This window comes from Misgurnus anguillicaudatus, chromosome 8 (genome assembly GCF_027580225.2).
Source record: "Misgurnus anguillicaudatus chromosome 8, ASM2758022v2, whole genome shotgun sequence".
In the NCBI taxonomy this organism is placed as follows: Eukaryota; Metazoa; Chordata; class Actinopteri; order Cypriniformes; family Cobitidae; genus Misgurnus; species Misgurnus anguillicaudatus.
Window position 1 is genome coordinate 13,320,913 of NC_073344.2, and position 27,817 is coordinate 13,348,729.

The window sequence follows — 27,817 nt, forward strand, 5'->3', positions numbered from 1 at the left end:
ATCATTCCCTACACAGCAGAGGGGTGTTAAAGGAACAGCAGCAGTAGAAACGAAACTCTAGGGTTGCCTGCTTACCTTCCAAGAAATGACGAAGTGAAAGTGACGTACCGCAACAATTTAAAAAGTCATACAATGTTTTCGAGATCAACATGAGCAACAGGTACATTTATTTTCTGTTTTTATTTGTGATTGTAATCAATGCACACAAAAAAGGTTTGCATTTACAAACATTTATACAAAAAAAATACTATTGTATTTTCAAAAATTTGTAATGGAAAATATAAAGGAAAAAAATAGTGTACGATTTTAGGTTACACATCAATAGCTATTTATGATTCAAATCAAACTGCTAAACTGTAATGTTTTACATTGTCTATTCTGTTTACTACTCAGTCTACTACTATTTACTATTAATCAAGGTTTTAAATAAAAAATAAAAACGTGTCAATTGATGCACACTCATATAATGGTGGATATTGAATTTCAACAATACAAAATGCAATGTAACCCCTGTTTCTTGGTACCTGTCTATTTTGAACGGTCACATGCAACATAAACAAATATTGACTGCAACGTTTTGCCCTGCCGCTATGTTAAACGTGCAGTGTTTAATTTTTAGAAGGATCTCTTGACAGAAATGCAAAATAATATACAAAACTAAATTATCAGGGGTGTATAAAGACCTTTCATATTGAACCGTTATGTGTTTATTGCCTTAGAATGAGACGTTTTATCTACATACACAAAGGGGCCCCTTACATGGAAGCCGCCATTTTGTGCAGCCATGTTTCTACAGAAGCCCTTAAAGGACAAACTTTTTTACTAAGTTGTCTCCAACGATGACATGTTTGTCCGGTGGCAGCTACCATAGCTTCTCTATGTGTCTCAAAAGCAAGAGGTAAGCAGTGGACTGAGCCGTTGGTTGCAATTCTCAACCTCACCACTAGATGCCACTAAAATTTACACACTGCACCTTTAAAGCTGATCATGCAGGTCATGCAAGCTACTAATAGATCATTTCTCTCTCTTTCTCTCCCTCTTTAGTCTAAAGCAAAAGACTAAAAGATAAGTAAAATGTCTTTTTGATTTCACCTTCAATATTGTTTGTTTTTACTATACATATCTTTACAGGATTATCACTTTACAGTGAATTATCACTGTGCACATTGTATGATAACATGTACATACTCCTAAACATAATTTACTGCATGTGTTTTCTGTGTACAGTGTTGCACTGGAGCAGTGCTATTGTCCCGGTCCGGTCTACTCTTTCTGCTTGTCCTTTTACTGCGAGGTGTCAAGAGTTCCATCTTCCCAGCTGTACTGATTCATTACAAGGTCATCTTCCTCTTTCATGTTGTTTAGCAGGTATTTAACCCCTGCCTTCACACTAGTTTTCAAACCAGCACCTAACGCATAACCGGCAACCCCTGCGGTTCCCCCAGTCACAGCCATGAGGGCGTCTGTGCCCAGATCCACAGTACTGAGGATCGCTCTTTCTTTTGCGGTGTCATAGCAGTTAACCGTAGCGTAATAAACAGCCGTTCCCAGATTATAAAGAGTAGATATCGCAGGGATCCACTCCACCACTGTATACACCTGCTGCTCTTTTTGGTTCACGCAGTTGTGCCGATGCACCGTATTTCTACGCCAACGTACAGGCGCCGTCTTGCAATTCTGAATCCAGCTTTCAGAGAATGACGAAGGCACTACTCGGCTACCATGCCTTAGGATAACACGATAATATCCAGGATTGTGATTGCCATCTTGGGTCACACCTGCACAGTGGAGACTTAAGCGTCGACAAGCCTTCTGTGCCTCTGCAAGATGCAATGGCCCGCTCTGTTCTGCAGCTTGTCCCAGTAACTGTGTGCCCTTCACCCTCACCCAACCTTTGCAAGGCATAACTTCGTCTTTAAACTTATCTGCACTTTTTCCCACTTCGGCTAGCTGGTGAATGTTATAAATTAAAGCCTGCATATGATGCTGTGACTCTTGGCTTCGTATAGTAGGAAAGGACGGGGTATGGGTTGCATTTCTAAAAATTGTGTGATAGGCGGAGTTTGTCGATTCTCTCTCCTTGCCTCTTTTGATCAGCATCACTACGTCTTGCAAAAGTTCATGCGTATCATCCTGGCCCAGCACGGTGTAGAGCTTCATTACCAACGCTTGGGCTTCAACCAAACATCCTGCCGACACCAACACAGGCACCATTGCCAACCCCAATAGCTCCTGAGAGAAAACATTTCCTTTCCAGCCTCCAGCAGCGAGCTCTGCACAGCTTGCATTGCTTTGGAGATGCAGTTGATCTTGTAGAGATTCAGAGAGGTCTAAGACCAGCTGATGAGCAGGATCGATATCGTCTTTTTCTTTTAATTCTACTTTCTCGTTCCTTTGCTTCTCTGCCCATGTGAGCTCCACCGTTCCAGACTCTGATAAACTTGGGAAGATGTTTGAAGTGACTGGCCTCAAGTTTATTTTGGGTCCTGGGGGGAGTGGGTTTCTAGCAAAGACCACATCTGTCATTAATAGGTGGACCAGAAGTAACCATTTGAGTTTTGAGTTCCATATAGCCATGCTGAATTGCGGATACGCACAGCACCAGTCGAAAGCACAGACTGTGAAGAAAGAAAGGAGTAATAGAGCAAAATTAATGATGTGTGTGTGCAGCGTAAAGCTGTTTTTTTAAGTATCTGCAGCTGTAGCCATACCGCAGGGGGTGAGATTCCAAAAAAAGGGGTGTTATTGTATGCCTATGTGTGTAGAGAGAGACCATAAACATTAATGTAATACAGTTGCATATTTTCTGTCAAAAAGACTTGCCGTTTGGTAAACCATTTTTCCTTACATTCATCTTGTTGTTGTACACTCTTAAAAATATAGGTTCCTCACACAGTGATGCCATTTTTGGTTCTTAAAAAAACATTTTTATATTCTGTAGAACCGTTTTCCACTACAAAAAAACTTTAATGCAACAGAAAGGTTCTGTGGATGTTAAAGGATTTTAGGCAACCAAACAGCCAAACAAAGATTGTTTTAAGACCTTTTCAGGAACCTTTATTTTTAAAAGTGTACATGTAGTACAAATGTGTGCAAAATTGTTTTGTAACATAATCATCTTTAGTATCATTAAACACTTTGAAAGAAATGTATTATAATAATTATTTATTTTGTCTTTCTTGGGTTTTGATAAAATATAATTTTAAATAAATTTATCAGACATAAGACAATCTCTCGATGTGGTTAAAATGTATATCTTTGGTCTTAAAGTCTTAGAGAAAATGTTTTTCCAACTCACCTGAATTTCACAGTTACTTTGAAATATAAATATTTAGATTAATAAGATTGTATTATATTAGATATTATAAGACATTATAAAGGCTCTTACCTTCTAACAATCCAGATGATACTTCTGTGTTAGAATCTGGACTTCACAAAGACATGTGTTTCTCTCTTTGTGTGTCTCTCTCTCTCTCTCTCTCTCTCTCTCGATGTGTTCTATGGCTGTTTTGATTATTTCTCATGTTCCCTCTTTTCCTCTCATTCTATCTCTGTTTACTCGAAGAGCGGGGGGATTTGGGAGCTTTGTGTTTGACCCAGATACATTGCAGCACATTTCTCATGCCTGCGAGGACATAGAGAGAGAACGAAGAGAGAAAACAGGATGTGCACCATTGCGTGATATTTTATTTGTTTTTGTTTTTTTTGTTTACAGGTCACACGCCTTTTACAATGACCCGGTCATATCAGCCTTTTAAACATTGCCTGACAGCCCAGAGCTAATTTTTAATCAGTGCAATATCTGTTATATATTTAAAAATGTAGGGTTGCGGTTATTCTAAATCAAAGCATTGTTTAATGTGCTTCCAAGAAAATGCAGATTTGTTGAATGTGGTGCTATATAACTGTATAGCAGTATTATAACTGATTGTTTTTATTTGCATACAACATAGAATGATTTTACTCTGGTTTAAAGGCGATATATCATGAAAATCTGTTTTTCCATGTTTAAGTGCTATATTTGGGTCTCCAGTGCTTCTATAAACCTAGAAAATGTGAAAAAGAACAACCCAGTAACTTAGTTTTGACTTTTGAAAAACCATTCTCCGCAAGCATGTGAAAAATTGGTCATTGAAATTTGGCTCCCCCTGTGATGTCAGAAGGGGATAATGCCGCCCCTTAATCTGCACTATCCAACCACGGCATCAGCTCATTTGCATTTAAAAGGACACATCCAAAAAGTATTTGGGGACACCAACGATTTATTTATTTTACATCAAAAGTCTTGTGAAATTTCCCCTTTAATGGTTGAATAATTCTCTTTGAAGTAAACCTTTTACACATTTTTCAGTGAGCTGAATTACAACAGTTTCTAGCTAACCCATACAACCAATTTCTCTGTAAAGAATTGCAAATGAAACATCCTCAAGTGGCAAAATTAATGCAACATATTATTATTATAAAATTTTTATGTGTTCAATTGTCCACTAGAGGGCAATGTAGCTTTTCACACAAACATGACTCACTGGTGTTTTCAGGCTTACCAATAAAGGACTTTCATAAGGTTGGTGGTAATAAGATGAAGTTTAAAAGTATCTTTAGAGAAATTAGGGCAATCTTACAGGATTTCCACTCAATAAAGTTTGGTGACTCAAATGGTTTTTTTACAGATTTATGTGTGACTCAATGTAAAGTTTTAAGTCATCGCTAGTCAATAGCAATACAGTCTAAAAGCTTGATTTAAATGAAGCAAGTGTCACAGCATGTTCAGCTATAACATTCATGCAAAGCAATTCATTATAAAATGCTCACCAATCGATTGTCATCTTTTGGACGACCTTCCATTAACAAAACAACATTTCCCTTCTTCATCACTCAATCATGACCTTAGATACCCTTCATTTTACTTTTGAAATAAAAGAGACAGAGCGCAACGCGTCATAACCTGAAAGCACAACGCCCACCGGGGGGAACTATCCATCCGTCTCCATTGACTTTGTATTGCGAGAGGCTTTCTCATTTCTGGCTTGTAGCAGAAAGGCTGAATAGTGCCTAAAAGCTGCTGTGTGACAGGGTGTACAGCTAACAAGCAAAAAAAAAACAGAAATAAATTTTTATAAGCTGTCGACCCCCCAAAAAACGAGCGTTTAAAGACACAAAAGTGGAACTTTTTATAGTACTACTATTAGTAGAACTGCGCCCACTAGAGGAAAACGTCGTTGGCGATCCACTTTTTTCCCCTTGAAGGAATGTTCCATTTTCTTAAAAGAAAAATCCAGATAATTTACTCACCACCATGTCATCCAAAATGTTGATGTCTTTCTTTGTTCAGTTGAGAAGAAATTATGTTTTTTGAGGAAATCGTTTTGCTAGATAAGACCCTTATGCCTCGTTTGGGATCGTATATAGTCCTTTGAAACTCCGTTGAAAAAAACTGTTACGTGTTGAGTAAAGTGTTGACGTGAGTAAATTATCTGGATTTTTCTTTTAAGAAAATGGAATATTCCTTTAAAGGCTGGGTTTTACGGCTCAACAGCTTAAAAAGTTATTTCTGGTTTTTTTGGCTTGTTAGCTGTACATCTTGTCACACTGCAGCTTTTAGGCATTGTTCTGTTTTTGTTGTAAGCCAGAAATGACGAGGAGGCGGCCTCTCGCGGTGCAGGGTCAATGGAGACGGTTGGATTGTTTTCTCCCCTGGTGGGCGTGGTTTTCAAATTGGCATAACTGCACTCTGTCTCTATGGAGGCAACTTGTGTAACACACACGCATGCAGTCTTTAATCTATGAAAAAGTACCATATATTATGTTTTTAAGCTGTTAGCCACAGGAAGTGTCCCCGTAAACCATGTTTATAGCATAGTAAACATGTCATCATTACACACATCTCGTAATTGCATATATCCCCCATAATGCATTTTCTATCCTCTTACTGAAACCCCAACACTCACAACTAAGAACCTAACCCCAACCTTAACCTAATTCAAACCCTTAACCAGTGGCAGCTCGTGACTGCTCATCCGAGGGGCGCTAATTCAAAATAAGCGTTCGGAGTGTCATGTGTGTTGCTTGCGTTTTCAAAATATGTGTTTGTTGCGTCGTGTGAGCCATGTGCATCACGTGTTTTGTCAAAATAAGTGCCTGCTGTACACGCGTCAAAACCGTTTATGATAAAAGAGACGCTCACATTCACAAAATACACGCAAGACACTCACTTAACAGTAAATTTTGATTACACATGAGATTATGCGAGTATCTTTATCATAAACCCTTTAGACGCGTCTGCAGCAGGAACTTATTTTGACAAGACACGTGATGCACATAGGTTCACTCGACGCGCCGAACCATATTTTGCAATTACGAACCACACATATGACGGGCTACGTACCTGTTGTGACAAACTTCGCATCGAGCGCCCTCGGAAAAATAAGTCACCGGCCGCCACTGCCCTTAACCCAAGTCTTAACTCTTAAACAGCCCTTTAAAGGGGTGCCAGAAACCAGATAATACATTTTCACTTTACTCTCTTTGTCCTCACTACGATGTTCTTACAAAACATTGCTTCTCACAAAATAGCTGTAAAAGTACACACACACACACACTATGTGGTGTTTGCAGGGTTGGTCTCAGAGGAATGTTGTGACAGCACAAATGTTTGCCTACAGTAAATGTGTTGTACATTGTGTAAAAGGAATGTAATTTATTGACAAGCAATTATCTGAGAGTGACCCTCCTACGAAAAACAAGTGTAACTTGTGAACTAACCTCCTGCGCACTGCAATGAATGAACAAAAACACATTGCGCATGTACTGACCAACAGTATGCTGCGTTTTTTGGTTCAATTAAATCTCGGTGACAGCTCCAGCGTCAATGCCATTGGCACCTATTGAAGTGAGAAAGAGAGGAACATGTGGGAGGAGTGAGATACAGGCAGAAATATGTACAAGTGCGATTTTCATTTTCACATACATTATAACTGCCCCAAAACACAAATGGGATTTTACACATTTGAGTCACACATGCGACGCATGCCATGACCATACACACGGTCCTGAATCAAGTGTTAATAACCACCTAGGGAAGTGAACATTGATTTTGTGTTTGTCAATGTGATTTTGATTAAAAACATATAATTAGCTTTGTCAATATGAACATCCAAATGTGTAATGGGATTGTAATACGACTGGATAGTAAGTACGGCATATTGTAATTACTTCATGTAATCTAAAGAAGGGGCATCCAGAATGCAATGCATCATTATGAGCCAAGATGAGTAGATTTCTCTCTCACATCAAAATCACTTCAGTTGTTCAGGTTCAGTATTTTATCTTTTTGTGGATTTATCTATGTTAGTGTTAAAGAGCACCTATTGTCCGATTCACGTTTTTAAATTTACTTTGGTGTGTAAGTGTGTATTAGTACATGTTAACGATATGCAAAAGGTACAAACCCCAAAGTAAACAATGACGCAAGTTATCGTCACCAACTTAAATCTCTTTTCTTGGACAACAACAAACACGTGGAATGTAGGCAACAGTTTACTTCCTGAGATTGGTGATTTAGACAAGACCGACATTATCATAATTCCTCCCTCTTCAGACTTACAGCCTGTAAGTCCACTCCTGTTAGCAACCGAATCTTTCAAACATGGTAAGGAGCGTCACATTTCTGGCTGATGTATTCAGGCCAATCACAACATACAGGCTAATCTGGGACACAGAGCTTTTCAAATCCGTGCGTTTCAGGAAGAGAGTGAAATCTGGAGCTACAAAAATGTACACTAAATAACGTTTTTTATCAATGAAATAGGTACTCTTTAAAGGTGCCGTAGAATGTAAAACTATTTACCTAGGCAGATGAATAAAAAGAGTTCTGTACATGGTAATGACATATCATGAGCCTCAAACACCTTCTTCTTACCTCCTTCTTATGTAAACCTCGAGCATGCAAAAGGCCGCTGAGAACAGGCCAAAAAAGTAAAAAAAAAGGACGACGCCTGTTTGCTCTCTTCCATTGGTGAAAGGTGAAGCCGCCAGTGTCCCGATACAGCACTGACATCTTAGGTCTTGAATCTGCGCAGTAGCGATTTCGGGACCAGTCCTGCGCAGTAGTGAGCAGGAAGTAAACCCACGAAATCAAGACCCCGCCCTCGCTCTCGCAGAATGTGCATATCATACGATATCACAGCTGTCAATCATGACGTGACACCACCGTTTTTATATCAATAAATAACTAACTAAAAAAACTTATTTTAAAAACTGATTTTTTTTATTTATTGAATTAACATCAGCGTGATAAAAACTACAGTAAATGACAGAAACCAGCTTCTGAAAAAAGATAATTGAAGTGTAATTACATTGTTTAGTTGGTCTCAAGTCCCATTGAATAACATGGGGAGGCGGGGTTTATGACCTATACTGGGAACAGTCACTGGGGGGCGATCGAGACGTTTTGGCTTCACTTTTCAGGGCTTGTGCGGCATGCTTGGAACAGGCCAATCTCAACATAACACCAACTGTGACTAGTCGAGATGTACGTCCCCGATAACACATTAAATTAAGTACAATGTTGTTACAATGCTAAAACAAAGTTGTGACTGCTGAGTTAGCGTTATATGCTTGTTAATGCTGTATGCTAATGTTTAGGCTGAAGTTCTACTATTGACGTTACAGTTACGTTTTGCTTACCATAATGAAAAAACACAACCTTACCACTCTGAAATGTCAATTTCCAATTTCCGAATAATTAATTATTCCTCAAAATCTGTATCTTCGTTTGATACAGGCTCAAATAGTCTGTCTACACACACACAAAGCTACTGAAATGAGTCGTTTTGAAGACAGCAGAGCTCAACATTATTATTCATGACCCTTTGAAATAAGGTAATCATAGACAATTTCATTCTGGGGACAAATCCTGGACGCTCGTGTTTGCCAGATACTTGCATAATCTCATGCGTAATCAGAGTTTAATGTTAAGTGAGTGTCTTGTATATTGTGAACGTGAGCGTCTCTTTTATCATAAACGGTTTTGACGCGTGTGCAGCAAGCACTTATTTTGACAAAACATGTGATGCACATGGTTCACATGACACTCCGAACACATATTTTGAATTTGTGCCCCTGGAGAGCAGTCACGAGCCGCCACTGCTATGGAGTTAAAAAAGTTGAGACCAATGCCTTATTTTGAATAGTAAATCAATACAACTTTAAAAAATGCAGCAGAACTTTCCGGCAAAATGACTAATAAATGAATTGTTGCTAATTACCTTGAATTTCAGTTTGGTGTGTTTGGCCTTTGGTGCTCATTGTCAAGTCGTCCTTCGTTTGTATAATTCATAGAAAAGTGACACATTATATTTGCAGAGATTTCAGACAGTAAAGTGTCCTTGGATTAAAGCTTTCACAGGGGCACAAAATGAATATTTCCAGTGCAAATGCTGACACATTCAATAACTGCAGACCATGAGACCTAAACAAAGAACATCTCCTTTTAAAATATGGGATGTTTTGATGAATGGAGGAAGCATTTCATTTTTTATGTTCTCCTAGATCTGAAGACTCAAACTAGTTTTTGTGTGTGCATGCAGGTATGTAGTGGAAATATAGAGTATAGCAACGTATAAGAGAGTTGTAATTTAACCTATGCAGAGTTGTTTTTAGTTAAATATAAACATCTTCTGGGTTAACTTAACTCAACTGCTTGTCACATTTTATTTAGATTTACTTAATATTTTTACTTTCTTAATTACTTTATATTTTATCTGAAATTTTAATTTTTTTATACATTACACATACAGTGGGGAAAATAAGTATTTGACACATCAGCATTTTTATCAGTAAGGGGATTTCTAAGTGGGCTGTTGAGACAGAATTTCCACCAAATGTATCCATCAATCCAAATATTGAATTCATAAAAAGAAATCAGAACATTTAAGTATACAAGTTGAGTCATAATAAATAAAGTGAAATCACACAGGGAATAAGTATTGAACACACTTGATTTAATACTTTGTAGAAAAGCCTTTGTTGGTGATTACAGCTTCTAGATGCTTCTTGTATGAAGAGACCAGTCATCTGCATTGCTCAGGAGTTATTCTGGCCCATTATTCCACACAAATGGTCTTTAAATCTTGAAGGTTCCTTGGGCCTCTTTTATGAACTTCAGTTCTTTTACTTTGGCCATTCAAGCAACCCGATTTTCTTTCTTTGAAACCACTTCATTGTTTCCTTGGCCTTGTGTTTTGGATTATTGTCTTGCTGAAATGTCCACCCTCTTTTCATTTTCAGGTTTCTGGTAGATGGCGGCAGATTTTTATCCAGAATGTTACAGTACATTTCTCCATTCATCCTGCCTTCAATTATATGAAGTCTGCCAGTACCCCTTGCTGAAAAGCAGCCCCAAACCATGATGCTTCCTGCCCCAAAATTAACTGTTGGTATGGTGTTCTTGGGGTGGTGGGCAGTGCCATTTCTTCTCCAAACATGGTGTGTAGAATGCATGTCAAAAAGTTCAATTTTGCTTTCATCTGACCATACTGTAGTCTCATAATAAACCACAGGCTTCTCCAAATGCGCTTTCGCAAACTTTAACCGAGCCTCAACATGCTTTTCGTTCAGCAATGGAGTCTTGCATGTTGAGCATGCATGGATGCCATGGTGGTTCAGTGCATTGCTTAGTTTTCTTTAAAACAACAGTACCTGCTGATGCAAGGTCTTCCTGAAGTTCTGCCCGAGTGGTTCTTGGCTCTTGGAGAACTCTCCTGATTATTCTTTGGACTCCTCGGACAGGGATCTTATGTGGAGCACCTGATCGTGGCCGGTTTATGGTGAAGTGATGCTCTTTCCATTACCAGATAATGGCCCCTGCAGTGCTCACAGGAACATTCAGCATTCTGGAAATGCCCCTATAACCATTCCCATCAAAATGCTTTTCAAAGATAAGATAACAGAGATCTTGAGAGAGATCTTTGCTTTTTACCCATCATGAAGTCTTTCCTGTGTGCCTCCTGGGTAATGAAAAGCCTTTATAGGCCATAAATTAGGACTAAAGCAGCTGATATCAATTAGTACTGATAGGGGGCACGGTTTCTCTCTCAATACTGACAGATTTCAGGTGATCTCCTGGCTTTCTATGCCATTTTGCACATTGTTCTCTTCATGTGTTCAATGCTTGTTCCCTGTGTCATTTCACTTTGTTTATTGTGACTCAACTTGTGTACTTGGATGTTCTGATTTCTTTGTATGAATTCAATGTTTGTCTTGATGGCTACATCTTGTGGAAATTTTGTTTCAAAAGCCCACTTAGAAATCCCCTTACTGATAAAAATGGTCAAATACTTATTTTCGCTGTAATATAGAACACATCCATATAGACAAACAATATAAGATGTTTATGAAGGTACTTTATTTTTAGTTGGCAAAACAATGTCTGCCACAAAACTGATGAATTTCTTCTCTCCAAATCCTGACAGTTTTACTAACAGCTATTATTCAAATACAAAGTAAATGACTGTACGTATGAATTAAAGTATACAGCTACAGTTAAATGAGGTCAGAACTGCAATGCAGTACACTAAAAATAAACAAATATGCCAGTCATACTGTACAAAGAGATTGGATTAAGATGTACGAAAATGACAGAGAGAGAATGGGAGTTTGTGAAAGTTTGTTTGCGTAAGTGATATGGTAGGTGCCATTGAGAAACACTGACAGAACTCTGGTGAGTGTGGGTGTACTTCCTGAACTGTACTAATATTTCACGTCTGCATCAACAGACGCATGCACACTTTCTCAAATACAAGTCAGACCAAACTATTCAGACCTTCTTACTGCCATGTCCGTGAGATCTGCTGTTCTGATGATAATTTCTCTGGACGTGATCATTCTGAAATTTACCCGTGCGAAAATAACAGAGACTTTGCATGGGTGTTTAAACCAACAAATATTGACAAACAATGACATCATAATAAGGTTGGCATTTGCTTGGAATTGCTCATATATTTTCCTATTCAGCTCCATGCTCCTTGTCAACAGTAAATCCGAACACACCAGGGGGCGTTCATGGGTTTTTATAAGGACCTTGGTGCTTTGATGTAAGAGCTTTGAGGAAACAAAAGAGAGAAATTATAATTAATTAAAAAAACTAATTGGTTTCTAATATGTTCAGGGCTAAGTTATGTAAATGAGTTTTGTTGACTTTCATATTGCGGATAAAAGGACAATCAAATCAAGTGCAATAAAACAATATGGTCATTAGAAATATGTTTGTGAGTGGTGGGGGTTGAATATTTGGTTTATGAGGACATCCCCTGTCTTAAAAAACATACTAAATGGTGTTTAGTATTCAAAAATGCCAAAGATTTTCTGGGTTAGGTTTAGGGGTTGGGGTCAGGCTCAGGGGCTAGAAAATTGTATTAGCTCAGTAAACCTTTCACCTATACATTTCACCCATACATTTGTTGTGGTCCCCGTGAGGAAACAACCGTATACTGTAAATCATACAGAATTATGTTTTTTAAAAATCTAAAAGTGAAGGTTTGGTTTAACGGTTGGGTTAGGGGAATGGGATAGAAAAAGATACAGAGAGGCTAGATACAGTTTGTACAGTATAAAAATCATTACCAGTGTGGGTTTATACAGTATGTGTGTGTGAAGAGAGAGAGAGAGAGAGAGAGAGAGAGAGAGAAGCGAGAGAGTGAGAGAAACATTAAATAGCATTGAAAGTAAGTGAGAAAGAAAAGCAATGAGAAAGAAAACATGAAAAGAAAAAATATTAGGTGATATATCAATTTTCAAATTTTCAATTTTCAAGAAAAATGAACCAAACAGAAGCTATTTTTAAAATCCACACATCACAATCATATTTTTGTCGATTTTTTAAAACATTTTTTACTGAATTTCAGAGATGCAGTAAGGCCATCATAATGCATTCATCTTATTCGTGGTGTTACCCTTTCAATAGCTCACAGACAGCTCCGTCCTGATAAAAGATAAGAGATAAAATAAATGAAAGTAGCAGTATATAAATGACTCATAATCCTGCAGGGTAATGAACATTGAACCCCCATGCACACACATATGTTCCTCTAATTTAATGGTGCAATGCCTTACAGGCCTTTTAAAATAACTGTTTACAATATAGGCTACTGTAAAGCAAAAACCTTGACCATGTATTTAGAGGTGAAACCAAGGAACAAAAAAATCAAGCTATAGGCTATATCTTTATAAAGGTTTCGTGAACACCACATAAGAGAAAAATAATATACATGTAGGCCGGTTTGCAAAGGTTCCGAATTGACATTATATGAAGCTGAAGAGACAAGGTCGAGGTGTGATTTTAGTAGTAATATAATTGACCGCACAAATACGTCAGGACTCTAGTGTTAATGACTTTGCGTCACTTGAATATGGTATCATCATTATTTGGTTCATATTGGAAAGGGAGCTTGCCCGAGCTTGTGTGAGTGGAGCGCGCAAAACCTGCGCATAAAGGAACGCGCGCACCTTCGAGGCTACACTTCAAGTCAATAGAGCTGCAACGCGTATTTCTCCCGAGACTAACTGAATACCGGCTCATCTTATTCAATTAAAGGTATTGTTGTAGCAATGTATTATATTTAAATAAACATCTGATTTACGTCTTCAGCATATATTTATTACAAAACGAAATGAAAGAAATAAAGTTCATGGACAAAGTTTTATTCATTTGGCGAGGGCAGATTGGAGGATGTCTTGCGGTTGGATGCTCGTGCTGGTCCCTCACGTGCTGCTGCTGCTCTCGTGCCCCGGACTCTCGCGCTGCGAGTTTGACTACGCGCCTATCGCGGTGAGTAAACATGGTTTTAAAGTTATATTAGAGAGAAACAGAAAGTGTGAAATAAAAATGGATATTAATTTATAAAATAAAAAATAAAAAAATCGGAAGTAGGTTAAGTTGGTTGTGTTAGCTCACAAGGTCATTCAATAGTAAGAAACACAAATATTGACTGTAAGAAAAAAAAGTATGCTTTGCAATACACCATAGGTCGCTTTTGATAAAAGCATCTCCCATGTGTATCCAATTATGTTTTGATGCAATAAAAGTGAAAAAGTAAAGAAAAAACAAACAAGCTGCTTTTTAATCCAGTTATTTTTTTCTGTATGTTGTTTCCCTTAACATTTTTTGTGGGTGAGGGAACACAGCTAAAATGCAATTGATAAAGCATTGAGATGAAGACAATGATAGTGAGGAAGGGGTTGGGTGATTTCTTTAAAACTTAATGATTTCAGTAATGTGGTGTCTGACTGTTATACGGGCTCACACTGAGGTTCATTCATGTGTATCTCTATGAATTTTGACATTAACAAGAAATTTCTTTATTATGGATCCAGAAATCGTTGTTAAACCTTTATTTTAATAAAAAATGTTATAGGTAAATTTTTACGTATATACACATAGCCTACTGTATTTTTTTACTAATAATATCACTTTTTTGAAAGAGCTCTGTGGCAATATTTTCTTTCTTTCTTTTGACTTTAATGATCATCACAGTTTGAAATATGTTTGTTATTGAGTCATTCACATTAGTGAGTCAGATATATGGAAAGTTCTTGAATCATACTGTTTTTGTATTACGTACAGGATGACAGCGATGCTCAGTTAAAACATTTTGTGAAACGTTATGATGATGTTGACTATGACAGTTTCATCGGCTTGATGGGCAGACGGAGCACAGGTGAGACAGAAAGTAAATATTTCTTATTTACAAAATACTGCTTTCTATTAGTTTTATAGCTCTATTTGCTGATGTTAACCCCTTTATGTCCATTTACTTCTCCACCATGTCCTATTTTTACTTCTCCTAAAGTTGATATTAATAGTTGAAATTCATTTGAATCTTCAAAGCTATTGAATGACTAAAGCAAACTCAGAAATAAAATCATATTTTATTATTCGTTTTACTTTTACAGGCCCAGATCCACCATTTAGATGTGAGTGTTTATTGTTATTTTGTTTCAATATGCTAAAATAAACAAGAACCTCATAACAGCTTTGTCACTTTGGTCCCTTTGTAGCTAATATGAATGATATCTTTGTTGGACTGTTAGGCCGGAGAAATACTGGTAAGTCTGTGTAAATATGAATAATTGTCATGTTTAGATGATACCAGTGCTTGATATTTTTTGTTAAAAATGTGAAGCAGAAACAAATGATTGCATGAACGAGTTAATTTATTGTCTATATTAATCACAAACAAACATCTACAGTATAACACATTTGTAACATCAAAATTTTTGCACACTGAAACAGATAACAGGAAATGTACTGACCTCTAGTGGTAGTATATTAAAATCTATTAAAAGCTTGACACTGTAAAAAAGGCAGTTTTTTTGTCAAATCAACATATTTTTATGCTACTTTAACTTAAAAAATTAAGTTAAACAACTTTAACTATTTTTATAAGTTATGCCAGCAATTCACATGTCAAAACCACGTTGTTTAACTTCATGCTGCATTTTTTTTTACAGTATAGTATATTAGGTTTACATTTTTTGTGCATGTTTGTTTTGACAATCAGCTGCTCCTGCTTGGAGAGGACCGAGAAGGGGCAATATATTCTTAAAAGACAGAAGGCTGAGGTGAGTATTTGTAGGTTGCACTGGAGTCTGACCATCATCTAACCTTTTACAAGCCTGAGATCAGTGCCGTAATGTGTTTGTTAAAATCCCCGTTGTATTCATTAGAAGCATTGGTAACACTTTACAATAAGGTTGTATTTAGTTAACAATTAGTAAATGCATTAACATGAATTGTCAATGAACAGTACTTCTACAGCATTTATAGTAATTTTAGCATTTAATAATATATTATTAAAATCAAATGATTAAACTATTAACATTAGATAATGCACCATGAAATAACATGAATAACTGTATACTGACATAGTAAATGCTTAAACACTATATTTTTCGTGTTATTTACTGCATTCGCTACCTTATTGTAAAGTGTGATCAACTTATAAATAAAAATAAGATTATAAACACGTAAATGTGCGAGCCTTATATTTACAGCTGGCAGTGTAAATGGAGCATGCATAAGTGAAAATTACTGATGTAATGAAATTTATTTAAATAAGCTGCAAGTGTCGTTGTATTAGGTTTGTCAACATGTCTGCCCCATGAGACAACCTGCTTCATGTACAATAATGCACTTTTTAGGGCAATGAAATGGCTGATGTCTTTATCTAAGTGCTTGATTTATCATATTTTACAAAGTTAAAATTGTCATTTCTTAAAATTTTTTGTAATTTTTTAATGTGGAGAAAACTACCTAGTGTACATAAATGACCAGCTAAAGGCCATTCCTTCAGTGAAGTGTCATTGCTATGTCTCTTTTATTTTTTGGGGTTTTTTTTCATGATTTTACTGTGCTTTTTCCTCATGAAGGTTTTGCTGTGCCGTATGAAGCCTAATCTTATCGGCCTGAAACTCATCCACCGTGAAAGTATGCCATTCAGAAGAAAGAAGTTTTGTCACAGAGCCATGATCGAGCTTTGTGATTTTCAGTTTGTTACAGTGCAATTTATTTAAGTACATTTTGTTAAGTTCTCACATCTAACCCTTTAGCTTTCATAAAAAAAAATGATAAATGAAAATGATCCGGTTAAATTACATGAAACGACTTATGCATTGCAAATATGCAGCCAAAAACATTTACTGTGTTGTAAAAAATCCACCCTTATAAAATATTTCCTCAACTATTTTAACCGGTGTGTATCACAAATTAATTTTTTTCTAATATACAAAAAACACACACACACAAAAGATTTCATAAAATATTTTAATTTGCTGGTTATTGTTCCTCATTGCAAAAATTCCTTCTTGTCACACATTTGTCTCACACACCCTTTTATAAATAAAAAATTGCTATGGAAGTACTATACAAAGATTCCCTTTGTACATACAAGTGAAGATAATAAGAAAGGAAAGCATGTACCACAGGATTAAACACAGGGCATGAAAGAGAACTGAAAAGGAGCTTGGCACAAAGCCCTTACAAACTCTTTTGCATATCAAAGTCTTTATATACTCATCCCTACACATCTCCAAAAGTACAGAAATAACCATTAATGAAAAATGTGCATTAACTCACACACATTTCTTTAATTCATGTTGCTGTGGACTTTCCCTGCACTTTGCAAATCCCTATCTGAAAAATCAAATCAAGTGGTTTCACAGATTATTTTGCCTCAAGTAATGTTTTATCACTTGCATTGATAGTCACTCTGATTCAGACATGTTTAATAATGAGGGCAAACAATATTTACATACCACAACAGCTCTTGATTTCAATTTGCAATCCTCCTCAAACAAGACCACATTTTAAAAGACTGCAAGAGTTCTGTTTGTGTACTGCGGTGTATTTTGAATTTAAGTAAATTTGGGGTTAAAGAATGTTTGCACGTGGCTTTACTGCCAAAGGCTAAGGTACAATTGGATTAAAGTCCCAAAAAGAATATTACTATTTGATTGTGCAATAGGTGGACAGCTCTTTGTATCAGCAGTATACAGCACTACCTCAATCTAGACACCTTTAAATACTATAGAATATAGATGACCCCATGTGGTGAGGTTAAGCATACAACATTATGGGGCGGTTTCCCGGACAGGGTTTAAATTAATCTTAGGGCTTACAAAAAATAATACTGGTATGCATCTTGAGACAAAAGAACAGCACAGATATATGTTGAGATATGTCAGTGCGAGGTGTTTTTAAATTAAGGCAGCTCAAATATGCATTTATGTCTGGGACTAGGATAAACCCTGTCCGGGAAAACACCCCTAATAATTTAAATTCAGACCATTTATGTATCACGTCAAAGTCAAAAGAGCATTTCACCAAGAATGTGTGTGTTATATGCTTGTTCATACTCTGCTTGTTAACTCTTTAAATTTACTTAATCGGAATTCCTTCATAGTTGTGCCAAGTGTTCAACTAAATACAGTAAAGTGTCAAAAAAACATGCAAATGCAGGTAAAGATAAATGCACCTTACTCTGATGAACAACATTTTTAAAACAGAACATTCTTCATTAGTTTTTGGGAAAGATAAAGAGCAATACTAGTCCAGCTGCCTCTGCTCAGGGTTTCATGAGCACATAATTATGTATAGAAACTGTATGCAAGCAAAAATTTTAGAAATGTGACACACCTGGTAACTAAAGCAATATATTTGGGCGATTCTCACGAAACCATTGAAACACCACGGCACTAATGATTTTAGCTTTAAAATGTGTAATATAGTAACATTAAAAAGCATCAGAATTAACACAATACTGTGTTCTACCTTGCACAATGTGTGATTTCAACATAAGAATTTATAATTGTAAATTTTATCTCATTTTCTGCTGAAATTCTCATTACCGCAATGTGTCCGGCTGTGTTTGAACATGCGTTATGTTGTAATTTAATCAAATTAACACAAAAATATTAAGAAAAAGAATGGATGTTTTGCTAGACTACTTTAGATGACAGAAAAAAAATTTACTGAATATGTATAATAATAATGAAGAAAAATTAGGAAAATTATGTGTCCATGCCTGATGTTCTCATCCTCCGCAACACTTTTTGAGAACAGTTTAAGCACACATACAGAATTTTAATAAAGTTTGATTTTGAGTGACCAAGCACATGGACCAGTTACTTCAAGATGGCTACCAGGTAAGATCATTTTTTACAGTTAATTTTAAATATTGTCTTGTCAGAATGCTTACACGACATCTTGATTATCATTACCGCAACAGATGCTTATTAAATGTTAATTTAATTAATAGAAGCATAATACTTTGATTTTAAATGCATGTGCAGAATCTCCAAATTATGTTCTTTCAGGTTTGTCATGTCATTTTGAAAATATGTCAGTGTTGATGTTTTCTGACTGTTGCGGTAATGAGATTTTTTAGGACTAATTTTTTTAATTATGTTACAAAAAGTGTTAAATGATAAGTAAAAGTTTTTAAATTAATGTTCCCATTTACTCCAGACTTTGTTTTTCAATGTCTGGTGGGAAAAAAAGTAAATGTAAGCAATTTTTACATTTTCATGCTTGACATTTTTAAAACCAAGTTTTCGTGAGAATCACCCATTTGCATCAGTACACGTTTATTGTACTTAAGGTGTGCCGCACTGAACATCTGAATTAAGCCAAGGCTGGTAAAAAATTGAAAACCTTTGTCCCAAGAGCTCAAGAGTAACTTGGGCCAGCCAAATAAATCTTTGAGCAAAGCTGCAGTGGTCTTAGCTTACCAGAAATGAATTATGGCATCTTGATGTGGCATAGCAAATGTTTAACTTGGATAACATCAATAAAAAAACTAAAAATGTATACCACACCTTTGGCAAATTTGTTACAGAGGTACTGTAAAACACAGCCGGATCTTGAGTCTGTTTACTTGGAAAGTATATACGCACCTGTCCTGATCATCGGTCAGATAATAGGGAAATTTGCGTTTATCTGCCACTTCCAATTAAAGGCTGATACATCGGTGCATCCGTATTGGAAAGCATAAAAATTGTCTAGATATAAAGGAGAAACACGGATCGGAGCAAAGGCACTATTTCAGTCGAAACTAACATCATTTTTTACATCATAGACGCTGTGTGCTTATGATCATGGCACAGCGCAAAGACGCAGATTTAGATTTTGTTCATAAAATTTCACTAAAAATTAATGCCAAGGGATGCAGACACATTTACAGAGTGTAAATCTTGCTTGTGGGAAAAATGACGCCGTGTTATACTGTTAAGGCCGGCTCAGAGATAAAATCACATCCCAAGCAGAGCACACTCTGTTGTGTACAACCTTCATTTAATATAATTCTGTACTGTCAAACATATTTATATATATATACATTCACATACAAATGCATTATTATAAGAAACACCCTTTCAAATGATACCAGTTCATTAAACCACACATACAGTACATGCACACATCTCTGTGGCACAATATAGGACATTATCCAAACAATCGAAAAGAACAAAAAAACTCCCAGAAAGCCAGAGTGATCTCAAAAACTTCTTTCGGAAGATTTCAAATGTCATTTTAAAACAGTATAAGCAAAATGCTGCTATAGCCTTTGTTCTTCTTCATTGGATATGATTTCTTCATTCGGTGGTGGTGCTTCTTCCTCCTGTTTTTGCTCTGAGTCCCTGACCTCCACTTTGTCTGGGACTGGAATTTCGATTTGTCGGATTTTGGGTTCTGTGGGTTGATAGCGGTATTTGTAACCAAAAGCGCGCAAGTGGTAAGTGTAGTACTCCAACAGGTACATGTTCAGTGGATCCACGTAGTGGAAAGAAACAGACAGATCTGAACAACACTGAGGTCCCTATAAAAGAAACAAAGAAATGAAAAGGTAAAAAAGATATGTCCTTAAAGAAACAAATGCATTCATGTTTCACTTATTTGAATACCACAAAATGGCTATGAAATGCCACATGGCCACATTCCATTTGAGATTATGAAAATAAATGATAAAGAGGCTGTCAGGCTTTGAAAAGGATAATGAACAACCACTCACTCACTCACTCACCAGAAGTTCACAAACCTTGCAATAAATTTTATTGTTATGAAGCCATATGACAGGTCAATTGTGCAACTTAAATATGCATGTCAGCATTGTTTACGGGGGCCACAAAAAGCCAATGATATTTAGAAGATTGGCATAAACCATGAATCTTGACACTGCTATCAAGTCCCCCCAATTTTTTGCTTTTAATGCTGATAAACATATAAATAAATACTTTTGTTAACTAAAAATCTTAGATGATTCCCTGTTATTTGCTTGTTATCTGTATACATGGCACATTATGTCTTGTAACTCTTTTGTGTGAACTCCAATTCAACTTCGGTCGGTAGGGAACGTCAATTTTCAACAGTCAACAGGGTTCCCAAACACTATGTAGTTTCCATGTAAAAATATCTTACAGCTCCCCCATGTGGTTGAAAAGCGCAACAGTGCCTGGTATCAGACACTCTTCTGCAGGCAGGGGGACAGGCGGGGCTGTGTTTCCTACCCTCCACCGCCACTTTCAGAGTGTAGTTGTAGCAGCTAGGAGGCTGCTCAGGTTGCAGCAACAATACAATTTGTCCAGTTAAAAGTTGTTCTATCACTGAAATAATTTTAGAGACATTATTTAAAGGTAAAAAAAACTACATAGTGTTGCTTTAACTTCAAATTCAAGGACCTTTCAAGGACTTTCCAGGTCCAATACCCTCATATTCAAGGACTAAATGTGGGGACACATTTCAAGATACATTGATACAGTTCCCTTTCGAGGGAACTTGCGCTGCGTCGCTGCGGTGACACTTTGGGGACGCTTCCAGGGGTAAGTGCGTCTGAATGTGTATATCAAATTCAAATAATGTTGAGGATTTAACGACAAAGACAGGGTGACACGAGAGCCATGAAGTATATCGCTATCTAATAGGCTGTTTACACTTGGCATTAACATGCGTTTTCATCGATCGGATCACAAGTGGACGACGTTACTGCTAGGTGTAAACGGTGTTCAAAACGTTTGGACCACGTCCACTTTCGACCACATTCAGAGGTAATCGAAACCCCTTTCGATCGGATTGCTTTTGCTTGTGTAAACGCTAGTGATGCACCGATGTATCGGCCGCCGATATTTATCGGCCGATTTTTGATGCATTTGAAACCATCAGCATATCGGCAATAGCACAAGAAAGGCCGATTGTTTATTAATTAACTGCATAAAGAAATCCATTATATGTAAAAAATTTGTTAATGTTGTTAATAAAATAAATGCTGAATAGCAAAAACCACCTTTGAAGGTTGTCATGCTGTCTTATTATATTTGTTTTAGCTTAATTTGTGCCTCTCTTATTATGTTGGTCAGTTGAATGTTAATTAGATCCAATCCATGTTCAGTAAAAATTATTTGATGCAGAAATAAACTAGTTAATAGAACAACTGTATAGTATTGTATACAGTGTTTAATATCGGTATCGGCATCGGCCAGAAGTTGTCTGTTTAAATCGGTATCGGCCCAAAAAAATCCTATCGGTGCATCCCTACTAAACGCAAATGTGGTTGAATGTGTTCGAACAGCCACACGCGACCGCCTTCTCTCCGCCCATTTATCTAATCTGAGGTACTGAACACAAGTTTTACGTCTTTTCTGACTTCTGGCTTGAAGATACGGTGAACACTGCTGTTTTTAGCCTTTCATTGATACAACTAAAGCGGCTGATCTCCGTAGTTTCGTTTTGAAAGCGTGTGAAAGTTGCGCAATCTTATTTCATCAATTGCGCTGAAAATTCAGCGAAAGCTCTAACATCTACACGAACAAAACACTGTGCAGCATGTTTACTTGCTAGACATACACGCGGACTCCGACATAATATTAGTTTGCGTCCTTATGAACTCATAATTACTCCCGCTCGCGTTTGAATGACAGCTCAGACCGGGGTGGTATTCAGGACAGAAGCGGTCGAAAGTGGACAAAAGAGACGGACCTAAACACCCGGTGCAAACGCAATGCCTCTCTCTCTTCCACTTGTTATCTGATCGATGAAAACACATCTTAATACCAAGTGTAAACAGCCCCTAAAATATTGCCAAAAACGGTTACAGGGACGCAGGAAGTATGACAAGAGAGATGCAGCGTCTCGTTCCCTTCTCAGGGAACACTAGTTACATACAAAACTCGAGACGTTTTCATGTGTCAAACACAACTATGCTAAAAAGCATTTTGGTATGAATCAACATTCACATACAGAAGATAAAAACATTTAAAGGGAACAGTTTAGCACGTGTGCTTAAAAGGCTAGAAATGTTTTGATATTATCCTACACTACACAGGGAATACTTGTTTCTTGCAAAGAATAGATTCAAGCACTTTCAATGACCTGGATCTATGCATGTATATTTTCAAAAACTTCCCAGGGCCTTGAATTATTTCTCTCAGATTCACAACCTTTGAGTCAAATGCTAAAAAAACACAAAATACCCTAAAAGAATGACCTTGCCCATCTTCCACAGCCAGTCCTAATCGTGGCCAGAATTTAACCAAATCATGAATTATTACGCTGGGTGCATTGCGACACATTTTTGCAATACACTGCCGTATGCAATGCTACCTAAAGGCAAAAACTCAATATAACCCAAAAAGTAATTTTCTTGCCCTGTATTTGAAATGCAAAGCGATCTGAAACAGAACATTGTGTATGAGTTTACGCTTACCTCCACAACGGGATAATAACAGTAGTTCCAATACCAGAAGGACTTGGGAAATGAGCCAACGAGATGGGAGTCCGGTACAAAAGGATGGAAGGTCTCTCTTTCTATGGTGTCTCTGGAGTCTCCTGCCACAACACCCATCTTCTCCATGCACTGCCCCAAGGCCAGGTCCTCCACCGAGGAGGTATGTACGCACACTTTGGTTCGAAACCCTTCCACGAATCTTCTCAGAGCCTCTTTGCTGAGGACGTATCCAGCACCGCCGCTCATGTAGCCCTGTTTAAGATAGGGCTTAAACCGGCGACCGAAATATATAGGGTCCTCTGGCGAGTAATTGGCCAAAATCCACCGCAGATTGTCTACGATCACGTAAGTGTCATCATCCGCTTTCAGGAACCAGTCTGCCTCATCCCCGTATTTCTCCATTACGTAGTGGAAAGCGTTTATCGTTTTCCAATACAGCTGATCCCTGCCCTCCTTGGTGTTCACGCCAACTGTAGGAAAATCTGGGTCATCTACGGAGCTTACGAACACCACGATGTTGCAGTGACGAGTCCACGTGGCTTTCACGTGTCGAGCTTTCTTCTCAAGGTTACTTGGACCGGTCATAACCCAACACAGAACACGGACATTTTTATAGAGGGCATCAGCCAGTGTGCCATCCTCATCTGAAAGTTGAATAGGATATTTTACACTTGACAAAATGGTTAAGATGTGTGAGTGCATGAACATATGATAGACTTTGGGATAGTTTACTGATAAAAATGTGGCACAAATGTAGCCTCCAAAACCTCTCTGTGTGCACTTTAACCAGGACATCCCATTTAGAGCAGGGCTAAATACAGTCCAAAGTCCAAGGCTTCTCTAGGATACACAGTCAACATAATAATAATTCACAAACAGAGCCATATTATAAATTAGATCATTGTATAATGTATGGTGAAATTAAGTTATAAGGAAGGGCTCTGCATTGTCTTACAATATTTACTGTGTAATGGACCTAAAGCTGTAGGTTTACTGTTTGCCGAGTTATATCACCAGGATGTTTTTATATCCACAATTATCTTGAAAAATAGGGAGTAATGCGCTGTATGTACCATACATTGTCTGACCTTACCCGCCTAACACACCTCTTTTGAGAATGCCTCCACAGTGCAATTTGAAAAGCATCAAAGATCCTGATTTACTTGTTCTTTTCAAGTGGATCTTAAATTTACGTCATAACTATGATTTCAACTTTAACAAACATCTTTAAACAATGTAAACAGGTGTATAACAGCTAGCAAAGAAACTAATCCAACCCTGATCACATTAAGTGTTTTAAACATTTGGGTATCACTGCCCTATGATTCGCATGCTATGGTTTATACTGTAACTGAAACCAAGCAAATCAAGTTGAACAACTTTTATGGTTTAAGTGGCTTTACGAGTATAGTGACTGGTCAATCTAGTCCAGCCATGTACACATAGTTACTAGTATAATTGTTCCTATGTTAGTGAATTTGGAGTGTTCTACATGGTCATTTGGAGACAACACACCCAAACCAGCTCCAAGTAAAGGTTTTCTGCAGCACAGCGCTAGTCTACAGAACATTTTAGAGCAATTTGTCATAGAAGCAAAAGTGCTCGAAAAGAAATCTATGATCGTATGTATTATCGGTAAAGTTCCGATTTGCTTTGCATTTTTTATTTGGCAGGTTTTGATGTTGCTGGAGGAAGCCAGTGCTGTCCACCGACCAGAGAAACATTAAACAAAAGTACTGAATGCGTTAACAAATATGACATTTAATTAATATCACACAGACGGGCATCTGTATCAAAAATTAAACAGAAAGGAGATCAAGGGATTGACCTTTGAACTTACATGACGTTTACATTAGGCTTTAAGCAGACGCTTTCATATAGAGATTTACAAAGTGAAGAAGGAAAGCGTGAAGATGTCATTACGTGCATCCTCTTTATACATGTAGAAAAAATAATAATTGGCTATAATAATGTATAATATAATGTATATAATAATAATCTAGATAATGTATAATAATATATAATACAAAAATATTTTAATATTAAAGAAAATCATGTACATTTTATAGATCAACATTATTAAAAACATTATAATTATAGCCTACTATTTGATTATAGCGTACGTGATTAATGCGTACGAGCGGTTTTAGGTTTTCTTGAATTTTTGCGTACATTTATACGTACATCCATACGCACAAATTTGTGCTTACCCATGCTTAGAGAATGAGACCCATTGCTCTGATGGTTTTTTAAAGACATTTGAAATGTTAGGTGTGCATTTTACAAAAAATAATCAACACCCGTAGAACATTTATCAACCAATCAGAATACAACCTTCCACAGGCCTGTAGTATAACTGGCATTATTACACAGCACTCCATTACACGTTTGATTCTGATTTGCCAGTCGCGACATTCAAAGGTATGTTATTCGTAGATAAAAAAGCATGAAACTAATAACACATGGTAACCATGATGCTAATTAAACAAACCATTGACAGGTACAGTTTAATATTACGCAAAAAATGAATATGTCTTTTAATAACATATATGCCATTATATTCACAAATGACAAACCAAATAGTGTGTTTGTGACATTTAAAAGTCGTGTCTTATCTTAAAAGTGGGGTTTCCTCGCGGAAGGTCTGCTTGTGTTAAAACTAAGCAAATAAAATGTTTAAAATCAATATTTAGTGTTCCTTAACTTACTTATGAGGTAAATAGCCGTGCACTGTAAAAAAAATTCCGTAGAAATTTGCAGCTGGGTTGCCGGCAACCTACCGCAGATCCAAATCCATGCCATTCACTGGCAACACTTTGCTCAAGTCTTTGTCTTTACAGAATAAAACCAGAAAAACAGCATCAAGCAAAACATTCTGGGAAACAAAATCTGAAGCAAAAAACAGAAAAAGGTTGATGATGATTTCTGGTTCCCAGAATGCCTTGCATGAGGCTATTACTGTATAGTTTTATTCTGTAAAGATTAAGACTTGTTAATATTTAAAATTATTTAACTTTGAACAAACTCTTGCCAGTACATAACATAAATTTAAATCTACGGTAATTTACCGGCAACCCGGCTGCAATACCATTGTATTTTCTACGGATTTTTTTTATAGTGTGCAATAATCGGGATAATGTAACGTTACAGGCAGTCGGTTGTTATCGCAGAATAAGCCCCTTCAGTGTTATACAAGAATGTCCGATTTCCGATCTGTTCTTAGATACCAATAAGAATGAAGTATTCCTCAGAGCAGTGCAGGTAAAACACCAAAACGATTACAGTTGTAAAACGGCCATGCCAATACCATGCCCACCACCCCCTTTAACGTTTAGAAAAGTTTTTTCAGTGCATTACCTGTATGGTGCGGATGATTGAGGTTGAACAGAGCTAACCTCTCCTTCTTCCAGTTCTTGTTTTCGTCTTCAATCAACTTCTTCAAACTTTTCAAGTCGGCCTCTGGCACAGTGGACCCCTGGTTCAGCGTGTACCCAACCTGACGCAAGAACAGGTACAGACTGCACGTGCCCACAAAGAAGCCAACGTAGAACGCGGAGCGCGCGCCTAGAGCCTTCATGACGAGCTCTATATCCAGACTCCCACCTCAGAAAAACTACACAGTGGTAAACAAACGGTTACAAGAAATCAAATCATTCATATAGTTTAGTTAAACGCCGAATTCTTGGACTGGCCTGGATGTTATTCATCTAAAAAAAAAAAAACTAGCCCGTAGTCCTTATGACAGGTTTAAACTACCTTGAAACAACGGAGTAACAGCTTTCAGAAATGAGATGTATCGTGACACAGGTCATTATAACTACTGAAAGTTAAACATCTACCAAACTCTACTCAACTTCCTGGTCGTTGACATTTCTGCCTAACAGCTGTAAAATATTTGGTTAGCAAAGTAAATACCAGAATTACACACTAATGTTGATTCAAGAAAATAATGTTTACGTTAAAAGCACGATAATATACGTCTTGGAGAATCTTACCAGACACTCGATTTCCTCCATAACAGAAGTGAGAAAAACTGTAGGATTCGATTCCGAGTCCATTTCAGTCCAACTCAGAGAGTTAACATAACACGAAAACCAGAATTGTCTGACCTAAATAAAAAAAAAACAGACTACCACACAAAACGTAGCAGCTCCTAAATCATTATTTTAAACTCATGACCAAATTGGGTTGATATTACGTTTTATTTTAAGCTAACCGCCGACGTGTTTGCTAACTGGATGTTCACGAAGTAAAGCCGATGTTGATAGGAACACTTCGGTTCTGTAAAAAAGAAAAAATTAAGCCAGCCCCTTTAGAAGTTACGCACGGGCAGTCCTTGTTTTACGAACATTGACACGCACCCATGCCATGATTCAGTCTTGTCGCCTTAAACAAATGTTTTCGATCGTTTCCGGAATCTGAATCCATGCTCGGTCAACTATGAACCTGTTTACGTCACATCTAGTACGGGTCAGAGTGACACACGGAAACCCATTTGATTGGGTGAATCTCCTGTCGTTCTTTTGTTTGAGCGAAACGTCACCGAA

The 27,817-nt window shown here is 37.2% G+C and overlaps 4 protein-coding genes across 6 annotated transcripts in view; 2 read left to right on the forward strand and 2 right to left on the reverse strand.

Moving 5' to 3' along the window:
• Positions 1-27,817, forward strand: part of LOC129451212 (chymotrypsin-like protease CTRL-1) — a 112,580-nt gene that overhangs the window by 41,306 nt on the left and 43,457 nt on the right. The gene's annotated exons all lie outside the window — the stretch shown is intronic.
• Positions 162-3,547, reverse strand: apof (apolipoprotein F). Of its 2 annotated transcripts, XM_055212949.2 has the most exons (3): positions 3,389-3,500; positions 2,712-2,753; positions 162-2,618 (listed from the first exon to the last, which is right to left on the reverse strand). In XM_055212949.2, exon 3 carries the CDS (start codon positions 2,575-2,577, stop codon positions 1,285-1,287), a length of 1,293 nt encoding a protein of 430 aa, XP_055068924.2. In that variant the 5' UTR covers positions 2,578-2,618; positions 2,712-2,753; positions 3,389-3,500; the 3' UTR covers positions 162-1,284. The 2 variants fall into 2 exon arrangements, with proteins under 2 accessions (XP_055068924.2, XP_055068923.2); XM_055212948.2 differs by lacking the exon at positions 2,712-2,753 and having other exon boundaries at positions 3,389-3,547.
• tac3b (tachykinin precursor 3b) lies at positions 11,929-16,739 on the forward strand. 2 transcript variants are annotated; one of them, XM_055212954.2, is made up of 7 exons: positions 11,929-13,591; positions 13,719-13,825; positions 14,621-14,726; positions 14,950-14,970; positions 15,055-15,102; positions 15,558-15,618; positions 16,426-16,739. In XM_055212954.2, exons 2-7 carry the CDS (start codon positions 13,727-13,729, stop codon positions 16,442-16,444), a joined length of 354 nt encoding a protein of 117 aa, XP_055068929.2. In that variant the 5' UTR covers positions 11,929-13,591; positions 13,719-13,726; the 3' UTR covers positions 16,445-16,739. The 2 variants fall into 2 exon arrangements, with proteins under 2 accessions (XP_055068929.2, XP_055068930.2); XM_055212955.2 differs by having other exon boundaries at positions 14,621-14,714.
• On the reverse strand, positions 16,802-27,714 carry c1galt1lb (core 1 synthase, glycoprotein-N-acetylgalactosamine 3-beta-galactosyltransferase 1, like b). Its single transcript, XM_055212953.2, has 4 exons — positions 27,266-27,714; positions 26,628-26,883; positions 23,250-23,914; positions 16,802-20,369 (listed from the first exon to the last, which is right to left on the reverse strand). The coding sequence occupies exons 2-4, from the start codon at positions 26,845-26,847 to the stop codon at positions 20,109-20,111; spliced, it is 1,146 nt and encodes a 381-aa protein (XP_055068928.2). The 5' UTR covers positions 26,848-26,883; positions 27,266-27,714; the 3' UTR covers positions 16,802-20,108.

Coding starts and splice junctions, on each gene's coding strand:
- apof (XM_055212948.2), bottom strand. CDS start 2,577: ATGGCTATATGGAACTCAAAACTCAAATGGTTACTTCTGGTCCACCTA.
- tac3b (XM_055212954.2), top strand. CDS start 13,727: ATGTCTTGCGGTTGGATGCTCGTGCTGGTCCCTCACGTGCTGCTGCTG. Junction 13,826..14,620: donor TTGACTACGCGCCTATCGCG/GTGAGTAAACAT, acceptor TATTACGTACAG/GATGACAGCGATGCTCAGTT. Junction 14,971..15,054: donor CCCAGATCCACCATTTAGAT/GTGAGTGTTTAT, acceptor GTCCCTTTGTAG/CTAATATGAATGATATCTTT.
- c1galt1lb (XM_055212953.2), bottom strand. CDS start 26,847: ATGAAGGCTCTAGGCGCGCGCTCCGCGTTCTACGTTGGCTTCTTTGTG. Junction 23,915..26,627: donor CAATCATCCGCACCATACAG/GTAATGCACTGA, acceptor TTCAACTTTCAG/ATGAGGATGGCACACTGGCT. Junction 20,370..23,249: donor GTTATTATCCCGTTGTGGAG/GTAAGCGTAAAC, acceptor TTTCTTTTATAG/GGACCTCAGTGTTGTTCAGA.